At 42.4% G+C, this 10,113-nt stretch overlaps 1 protein-coding gene across 6 annotated transcripts in view; it reads left to right on the top strand.

The window, feature by feature from the left end:
* Positions 1–3,375: 3,375 nt before the first annotated feature.
* CHRDL1 (chordin like 1) overlaps positions 3,376–10,113 on the top strand; it is a 167,104-nt gene continuing 160,366 nt past the window's right edge. For 3 of the 6 annotated variants that reach the window (XM_019660203.1, XM_019660200.1, XM_019660198.1), the window contains exons 1-2: positions 3,377–3,773; positions 7,291–7,439. In XM_019660203.1, the coding sequence (XP_019515748.1) occupies positions 3,622–3,773; positions 7,291–7,439 (301 nt within the window). In that variant the 5' untranslated portion in view covers positions 3,377–3,621. Of the gene's footprint in view, positions 3,774–7,290; positions 7,440–10,113 lie in introns of all 6 variants that reach the window. The other 3 variants (XM_019660201.1, XM_019660199.1, XM_019660202.1) reach the window with 2 other exon arrangements.

Here is a 10,113-nt window from a genome sequence, read left to right as displayed (position 1 = left end):
GAATGGCTAAAATAATGACAACAACAAATGTCAACAAGCATGCAAAGAACCTGGATCTCTTGTGCATTGCTGGTGGGACTATAAATAGCACAGCCACTCTGTAAAAGCACACGGATGCCCTTACAAAATGAAACATGCATTTACCATACAATCTGGGAATTGCACTGTTGGGTATTTATCTCAGAGAAATGAAAATTTATATTTATGCACCATCTGTCGACAAGAGTTCATAACAGCTTTATTTATAACTGCCAAAATCTGGAATAAACCCAGATGTCCTGAAATAGATGAATGGTTAAATAAGCTGGGATACATTCATACCATGGAATACTACTCAGCAATAAAAGGAACAAATTATTTTTTTTCACTGATTATTATTTTTAATAAAATACTTCATGAGGGTCTACCACATGGCAAGCATGGGCCCTCTTCATGGCTGTATCTCCAGGGCCTAACACAGTGCCTGGTGGGTTGGAGGGCTCAGTATATATGTCCATGGATAAGTGATTGCATAAATGAATGAATGGCTTTTCCTTACCATGTGGCACTGGGCATCTTTAAGACTTCCATAGAGAAGTCACCCCCAGTATTATGGAAGGCCTATGCAAATCCCTCCCTTTAAGACATTATCCGTGACATCTAGGAATTTAGCAGATGGAATGGAAGGCACCTAAAGGCAAGGTGGCTGAGGAGTCAGATATAAAAGGAACACATTCTTGATACCTGAAACAACTTGAATGGGTCCCCAGAGAATTATGTTGAGTGAAAAAAGCCAATATCAAAAGGTTACATACTGTACGATACCATGTATTATAACATTCTTCAATGACAAAGTTATAGAGATAGAGAACAGTTTAGTGGTTGCCAGGGAGCTAGAATAGGGGGATAGAAGCTGGATGTGATTATAAAAGATTAACACTGAGAATCCTTGTGGTGTTGGTACTGTTCACTATCTTGACTGTGGTGGCCACACGGACCTTAAACATGTGATACAATTTCAGAGTGAAACACACAGACAAATGGGTGCATGTAAAACTAGTGAAACTGGAATAAGGTGGATGGATTGTACCAATGTCAGTTTCCTGTTTGTGATGTTGTACTATAGTTTGGCATGATGCTACCATTGGGGATCAAGGATATTCAGAATTCCTCTGAATTATCTCTTATAACTGCATGTAAATCCACAATTGTCTTGAAATAGAAGTTCATATACATATATATATATATATATATGTATATATATATACACACAATTTGCAATGAAAAACATAGAAAAAATACATCATGTCTTTTCCGACAACCCAGTATATATATAATGATCTACGCTGTAATTCCCATTTAATAAATAGAGAAAAAATAGGCTTGGAGAAAATCATCAGTTTAGCTTGAATAAGACTTAGTAGGAAGTCTACGGTAGGACTCACCCAAATTAGAGTTCCCAATTCTAAAATCAAGACTGGAACTAGGACTGCCAGCATTTACACTAATGAAAAACCTTTCAGAGAATTCCAGCAGCCCCTTTACACAGTTGCCAAGTGTATAAGAGATCCTGAGCAAAAACTGCCCAGTTGAGAACCATTTGATCACCATACATCGATTTTCGCTTTTCAGCCACTAGGTTTTGAGATGATTGGTTATGCTGCAATCAGAATACTACACCAAGCATGGAGAGTGAGTGGTTGTGGCCAAATGGATGAGTTTTTAAATCTCAGTGAGTCTACCGATTTTAAATGCTAGGATCCATGTTTGTCCCAGGCTGTTCCCTGAATCCCATTTTCCTGAAGACTCTCTAAGCATGTTGGGAGTGATGATGGGGGTTGGGGTATGCAAATAAAAAGGAAATTGAACAACAAGTCCTTACCCTTAAAGAACTCACAGTCTAGTGAGACAAAAACAGCAGTGCAGTGCATTAAATTGCACGGGAAGAGCTATAAGGCAAATCAGCAAGTTCAAACTAATATACCACAGCACAAATTGAAGGCATGTGGCAATGGCTGGCTACCCAAGCACCAGAATGAAGCTAGACAGTTTGGGCCCTGGAGGCAACATTTCAGAAAGGGTCCCCCTTCCTTTGTTAATCGTGAAATAAACATCTCCAGCAATGTAGGGGCTAGTTGGATGATATTAACACTTTTGAAGAAGAAAAAAAAGGAGTTAATTTCCACAATTATTCTTGCTTTAATTTGCCCTTGTTCTCTACTCCTGATAGGTGTATTTCTGGCAAACCACAATTTCCCTCAGTATCAATTTTCTCATCTATAGTTTGGAGATAACAACCAGAGAGTAGTGGGTTGAAAGTCAGGAAGTCTGAATTGGAATTTCAAATCTATCATTGACTGGCTGTGTGACCTTGGATACATCACTTCCTCTCCCCATCAATTTCTTCTTCTGTGACATGAAGAGGTTGAGCTGAATGGTTCCGAAGTTCCCCACCAGCTCTAACGCTTGAGGCTAGACAGTTCATAGTTTGTTGTGAGAGTTTAAAAAGTAGTGATGATCTATATGAAAGTATTCTGTAAGCCATAAAGTAATATATCAATGTTAGGGATATCAATATTATCCAGTTCTACGTCCTCAACAAAAAGTCCTGCTGCTCTCCTCCAAATTTAGGGGCTTAAAATATAAATGGGTACTATCTGTCAAGGCAGCACTGTCCCGGCCTTAGAAGTTTCTGATAATTCTTTTTAACTATCTCTCATAGAATAAACACGAATTTGTACTAGTCTGTCTCAAGCTTACCAAGGCATCAGCAGTGATTTCAGGGTCGGGTTCTTGTCCCAACTCAGAATCCTAGGGACTGCTAGAACAGGGGAGGCTATGGTGGGCTACTCCAAGTTTGCTTCAAGACCCTTAGTGATCGTAGAGGCTCCTACCACGGGACTTGGGAGGCCTCTTTGTGGGAGAAAGTAGATTTCCAAGTCGTCCCCTCTCCCTCCACACACCCCCCATCTCTACCCCTGCCTTTAAGGACACCAACACTTTGTTACTTTAATAGCTGCAATGGGGATTTGGGAAATGCCCCGAAATGATAAGCAACTTGCTAGGGCACAATTTGTGAGGCCAGCTAATCCTGCGTCCTCTGCACCAGCTCAGGACCAGGCCAAATGCATGCACCCAGAGAGTCCTTTGTGCCTGAGAAGAGGGATGCAGGCTTCGAGGCACGGAAGTCAGAGGGTAGGGAGTCTCAAGGCGGGCAAGAGTGGTGGGGAGTTCCTAGGTGCATCCTGAGCAGAGGAGGAGGAGTGGCTGGACGAGATGTGCGGTCCCTTTAAGACCCCAACGCTTGCTTAGCCAGAGGAGGGGGGTGTAGTGGGGGCGCTGCGTGATGGGAAAGTCGCCGGCTAAGCCTCACACTTTCTCCGGATTTCTTAACTTTTGGGTGGAGGGAGTAGGAATAAAGTTGTTGTGCCGGGGCGGAGAGGGGGTGCCGGCTGGCTGCTACTGCGCGCTCGCGGGCTTCCCGCCTGCGCCGAGTGGCCAGCCTCGCGGGCCAAGTGGGGAGCAGGCAGCGGGCGGCGGGCTGCGGGCGGCGGGCAGGTGGCCCCGGGCCGCCGCGCCCGCGCTTTGGCTCTGCCCCCAGGAACCTAGCGAACTGCTGCTCCCTGTGGCTTGAGGGCGGTGATGTTTTTCCTCCCACCCACTTTTGGTTCCCCCTCCCCCCTCGCGCTCACTTTAGGCTCTCGCCACAACCTGCGAGCCCCAGACCTAGGAGGAGCGCCCCGGGGAGCTCAGAGCGCGTGCACGCCTGGAAGACGGAGGAGGCCAGTGGCCAGGTCAGTGAGCAGTGCCTGGCGCCCCCTTCCCCTACCTTCCTTTCCAGCCTTTGCACAGGTGGGATATCTCCTGCTGCCTGGAACCGCCCTTGGAAGTTCCCTCAGGGCTCCCTGAACTCTCTGGACCCGGCCCCCCAACTCCCTCCAGGATCCAGCTACCAGCGGCGGGCTGGAGGTGGGGCTCAGGGCACGGGAGGCAGCTTGGGATTCTGGATTCGAACTCACCACATTCCACTCCCCACTGGGCCTGCATATCTCCATACTCTGGCACTTGGAGGAGGCCACTTAGGAAGCCCCCTAACAGGTTCTACAGTCCCTTAATCATCGCGTGTGTCCGAAGCCTTTTTTTTCTAAGTTGCTGAAGTGCCCTGGACCTGTGGGTGATTAATACGTGCAAAAGTTAATGAAACAGAGAGGACAGGTTAGAGGCTCCTCTGTCCTCTGGATATCTGCCTCATTTTCAAGCCCAGATCACTGGGGTCAAAGTTAGAGACCTAGGCTCAGGAAGCAACACAGTATCGGCAGATTTCAGGGTCTGAAGAGCCTGTCTTCTAGTCCCTCTGGCCTGGCAACTAACTCTATGAGAATAGGCAATTGAGTTCTCTAGGCTCCAGAGTGACTGGAGTTGTTGTGGGAGATAAAATGAAATGATAGATAAAGGTGTTTTGCAAGCCAAATGCAAGACATATTTTTTCAGTCAAAAGAAACACTAACGCATTGACTCTGACAAGAGACACCCTGGGCTAGAACTGCCATTTTTCAGTGGTAACCCACCACCGGTGAACTGAGCTTTTCTTGTTGGGATGTGGAGGAGGAAGGGATTTTAGATGGACACAGGACTGAGACTGCGGTGTCTTCTTATTGTTTGTCAGAAAGAGAATTACTACTATGGGGGCTGTCCGACAGATGATAGCGAATGTGAGATTATAAAGTCAGTCAAGCCTCTTGGGAGGATTAAAGAAACTGTGGAGCATGAAGAACTGACTGACATGTGTTCAGCCCTTAGCCTTCCTTTGAGAATGTCTCTGGTTCTGTTCTACCCAGGAGACCTCTCCTGAGAATGGACAGACTCCTGACGACTTGATGGCCCAGATTGCCTTGCAGGTAGAGCTGGGCGAGGAGCCCTTGGGCCCTTTGCTCAATGCAAATGAACAATACCCATGCTTGTTTCATTGATGCATCTTAATCTACACATTTCTTTAGGTTCTGACAAGTTTCTTTTTCTCTTGTAAAGCCCGCTACCCCTCCCCCTCCCCAGCGTTAGTTGCAGGGTTTTGTTTTCTTTTTTGTTGTGGCCTGGATCCCCCCCAAAACATGTCAATGGTTACATTTCTAAGTAACCTGTCAAAGAAACAGTGCAAGTGCAGTGGCACAACAGCCTGTGTGAAGCAGAGAGTTAATGCAGAAATAACTCCAGTTAACTGGGTCAAAGCATAATTTGAAAAATTAAGGACAGTTTGGTTTTTTGCAAGTGTAACAGTCGGCATGTTTGCTGAGCAGTGCTTGCTTGTGTTTATTGCTGCGGTCCCAACAAATGTCTTGAGCCACCCTACTCCCCTAAAATAAAAGGTTAAAGGGATAAAGAGAAACTGAATAGTGAGGAAAACTGGGGAGGGAACTCTCTTGGTTTATATTTCTGCCCAGAATACAAAGGCAGGACTGCAGAATCTTGTAAATCAAAAGTGAAGATTTATAAAGTGATTCGTTTTCTGATGTTCTCCATCACAGCCTGGGAGGCCACACAGATGACAGGAATGCCAGAAGAGATTAATTGCTCTCTCTCGTCATCAACGTTTCTATTTGCTCATAACATTAGTTGGGACCCAAGAAAAGCAAAAAAATTCTAAAAGCCATTTTCTTGCCAGCTTGAGTTATGAAGCAATGCTACTGTTCACTGAATCGCCCAACCACTGTACAAGAAAAACAACCCTGTTGGTTCTTACATGGGGAGACCTGAAAACTGTGGTTTCAAAAATACCCCCTGAGATCCATATGTGATTGTGATAAATTGGATTTCAGTGGTTTAAACATTATTTCTTATTTAGAGACTTGAGGGATCATCTTATTAAAGTAGACTCAGGAAGACCCTCACTGGGATGGGTAGCTGTGTTGAACTGTTCATGCACATGATTTGCTTCAAGAGAACCTGGTAGCTCTCAGAAGACAGACGTTCTGAGTGATTGAAGGTGGACCACAAGCTCACAGAGGGGACTGAGACGTCAGAACCCAGGCCTGTGGCAGACTAGGAACATGTCCTAGGAGAATTTAGTCCTTGTTTAAGAAGCAGCGAGGAGGTAGAGAAGGCAGAAGGGTACTGCAAATCCTGGCTGATGGCAGCAATTGTTCTTTATGATCAGTACTTCTTTGGTTACATATTCATAATTTGAAACAATGGATTTCTAGTTATCTGGACAACTTCATAGCATTTAACGTAGGAGCTGTGTCATCCACATCACAGCCCAAAGACAATTCAATTCTCTCGAGCAGTCATCTTGCACTCCCTCCAGCTCTTTATACGTGATATTTAGGTTGGACCCTCTGGAAAAAGATCAATAAGCTGAGCTGCCATCCAGGGTTCACCCTAGATTGAAATGTGCTGTTTCTCAAATATTTAAATATTTTCAAATCACCCATTAAAAGAGTTTTGCAGACTCTAAAGTCTATGAAAATGATCTGTGACTTGATATGATCTATAGCAAACTTTCTGTGTTCCAAGGCTCAAAAGATTTAAGACTTCTACCCCTGAGACTGGAAATGCAAGTCTCATACTTTTAAGAATTGTAGTTGCTTTGATGGTCTTTTGTATGGTCATGTGATATGAACACATTACGTATTTAATTTTGTCTAAATTCCCTTAAAAGTGGCTCGTTTTAAATTTCCATTTCACAATGGACTTCATGTAAGAGGAATATGCCTAAGCCATTCAGGTATTCAATTGCATCCATTTGCTAATTACATCTATGTTTTCCAACATAAGCAAGCCAAACTGAAGATCCTTATACATCCCATGGAGGACACAGGAGAAACAATGATGAATTTGTGCCTCATCCTTGAAGGATTAATAAAACAGTAGTCTTGTAGCTAAGATTAGTTAACTTACATTTCAGAAATTGTTTGGATATCATGCCTGTTAGTTTTATCTACTTTGCCAAAGTAGCTGTTTTGCAAACCCCAGTTTCCCTTTTCTCCCAAAGAAAATCTCTTGAGAAATCAACTTTAATTCCCTTAGAAATGAGGATTTCAAAATTTATTTTTATTTCCCTATGACTTGCCTGTAAGGATTCAGCCTTAGCATTGGATAGGAATGCAAGTTTATCCACTTGAATTTCCCCCCACAGTCTTTGCAAGACAAGAGTGACAGGGTCTCTTTCTTACATGGGAAAACAATGCTTGCACTTACATAAAATCTCCAGCATTTTTGTTTTCTACCTAGACAATTAGAAGCCTAAGCATCAGTGATCTCCATCACTTCTAGAGGATCTGTTTTAAGTTTTCTTCTCTGCTTTCTTCTTGACAGCTTGACTACACCCGGCCCTGAAAGTTTTGAGTTGCCTTTTGCAGTGGCCAAAATGAGAAAAAAGTGGAAAATGGGAGGCATGAAATTCACCTTTTCCTTGTTGCTGTTCTTTCTTTTCCTAGCAGGAAGCAAAACAGAGCAAGTAAAACGTAAGTGTCTCGAGTTTGGAAAACAGGATGCTTTCTTGTAATTTCTTTGAAAATGTGGTTATAATCTGTGGGAATTGTGATTTAGCCCAAATGTGGCCATGCCATTATTCTAAGAGAAGAAAGTGAATGTTACTGGTTAATGCACGATTTGATAAAAGAATAAGATCTTTGAATTGGGCCAACTAAATTTGGGGCTGTTTTTCTGATTATCATATAGTTTTCATCTTGTAGAACACATGACACGTTAGCCTATTTTCCTTTTCCTGTTTCCAACTGTACAAATCTCATTCCATTTTATGTAGCTCTAGAAATACCTGACAGATGAGCTTGATTTTTTCGCATATTTCAGACTCTTCAGCAAAGGTTTTCAGTTTATGAAAAAGAATAACAGAAAAGAAAAAACAGAAAGAAAATCAGGCTCTGCCTATTCCCTTGTGCAGAAAAATGAAGAAGGAAAATACCTTCACATTAACTGGATTCAGATGAAAAATCCTTTGAGGAAATTGAGATTCCAGGGACCGTGAGCAAATTGGATGCCATTTATTGAAAGGAATAATTTCCCGCAAAGCCAGGGAATATTTCTAGAAAGTCAGCGATCCGTGTGATGGGGCTAACACGCTGGAGAAAGCAGAGTGGCAGGAAGGGGGGCTAATTAACCCTCCGTGCTGCCACATTTGGGAGATTCATGAGTAATCGTTGACATCTCTGTTCTTGTTAGGAGCTTTCTGCTACCTTGGCACAGTATGAGCCGCCTCACCTTCTTTGGGCCACTTGCAGCCACCTTTGAGGTGGACATTTGCTCCAAATTTGAAAGAAAAGCCAGAGTTCTAGTTCCCCTTTTGGACTGCATCAAAAGAAGCACAAAGTGGAATTATACCAAGAAGGGCATTCTCTGCTCCACTGAACTTATTCATGAGAAGGAACTTTGAAAATATTCTTGGTAGGAGCGGAAGCAGCATCTGAGGCCTGTCATTTAAACATTTATCTCCTTTATTAGCATAATTTAAATATATTAGGCATGAAGTTTGTTGACAGGGGCAATAGTGCCAAACCTATTCCATTGCTATTTATGTTTCTGTCCCACTATAATTTTAATAGTAAACAGTCTTCTTCCTGGGAGAAAAAGTGCTTTTGATTAGGCTTTTAAGCATGAATGATGTGTGGCGATATCTAGTATGATTGAGCCATAAGAGGAAGTTTAGAAGGGTGTGATCTCACCAAGGAAACTTGGATCGGTCTCTCCCCTTGTAATCCTTAAACAACCTCTTTCCCCTTCCATTTGAATACAGTCCATCAGATCCCTCCACTTCTAGAAGTCCTCCTTGATTTAAAAAAGTTGTCCATCCATTCTTACCTCAGCTCAGCTCACAATCATCTGGTCTTAAAATCATTCCTGTCTTAGAAATAAACTTCACTCATGGCCTGGTACTGATAGTATCATGGGGGAAGTTTGCAACTCTTAGAAGATCATGTCTTCTGGGAAGCCTTCCATATTTATGAAGAATTGAGGAATATTGTCCATGCAACATAGAGCTTAGTTGGCAAACCAAAGAAAAATACAACTTAAAAGCTATTTACAAACTAAAAACTGTCACTTTTTAATGTTTCACACTGCCTATAAATTTGTCCCAAGCCCTTTTGATATTCAACTGGTGTCAAAATGATTCTCTAACACATGGCCTAGGGCACCAGTTCTGATCTAGTAGGCTTATAGACAGATGATGAAGCAAGGGTCATGGTAATTCCCTGAATAAGCAACTCAGCATCATTTTTTGTGGTCACACCAAGGCTAACTATCTTGAAGACGTATACAAAGTTATTTCTACTAAAGGGGACATCTCAAAGCATATGCCCCATGTATGTTCCCTTGATACACACACACACACACACACACACACACACACACACGCACACAAAGCATGCACAGAGGTTTATTTTGCAGCTCTAACAGTGAGAAATAAGTAGTGGAAATGTCAATGCACTGGGGAATAAATGGTAGCATAAATGATTCATATAATGTAATATCTCCCTACCATTAAAAACACTGCTTATTGAAAATCTGATAGCACTGGAAAATTCGTATATTAACTTATTTTAGATTTCCTTAAATTATAAAATTAATAATACTCATTGTACAAAACAATATGAAAGTATCTAAGCTTTATAAAGAACGTGTATCCTTCAACTCCCATCGTACTCCCCAGGGGTAACAATTACTAACAGGTTGCTAGGTATTCCTACAAACTCTTTTTTCTGTGTTATAAAAACAAACATACATGTATATAGGGTTTTGAAAAATAAAAATGGGATATATATGTCTTTTTCTTTAACTTGATTTTATTCAGCAAGTTAATGTATCTAGGACAGCCTTCCATGTCAGAACATTGAAGTACAATAGTACCATATTCTTTCTAAAGCCTACATAGTTTCCAATTGTATAAGTGTGACACAGTTTATTTAACCAGTACCTATTTGTAGTTTGTTTCTAGTTTTTGCTGTTGAAAGTAAGGCATTAATGAACAAATATTAAGCAAGTGGGCACGTATTTGTGAGGAATTGTTAGGTCAAAGTGTATCTTCAGGGCCGGCCGAGTGGCGCGATGGTTAAGAACTGGCTTGGGACGCCAGAGGGCCCCGGTTCGGATCCCACATATGAGGGCCAGTGACATTGCCCT

Source organism: Hipposideros armiger, unplaced genomic scaffold (genome assembly GCF_001890085.2).
Source record: "Hipposideros armiger isolate ML-2016 unplaced genomic scaffold, ASM189008v1 scaffold_314, whole genome shotgun sequence".
Lineage (NCBI taxonomy): Eukaryota > Metazoa > Chordata > Mammalia > Chiroptera > Hipposideridae > Hipposideros > Hipposideros armiger.
This window is presented reverse-complemented; position numbering and strand designations above follow the sequence as displayed.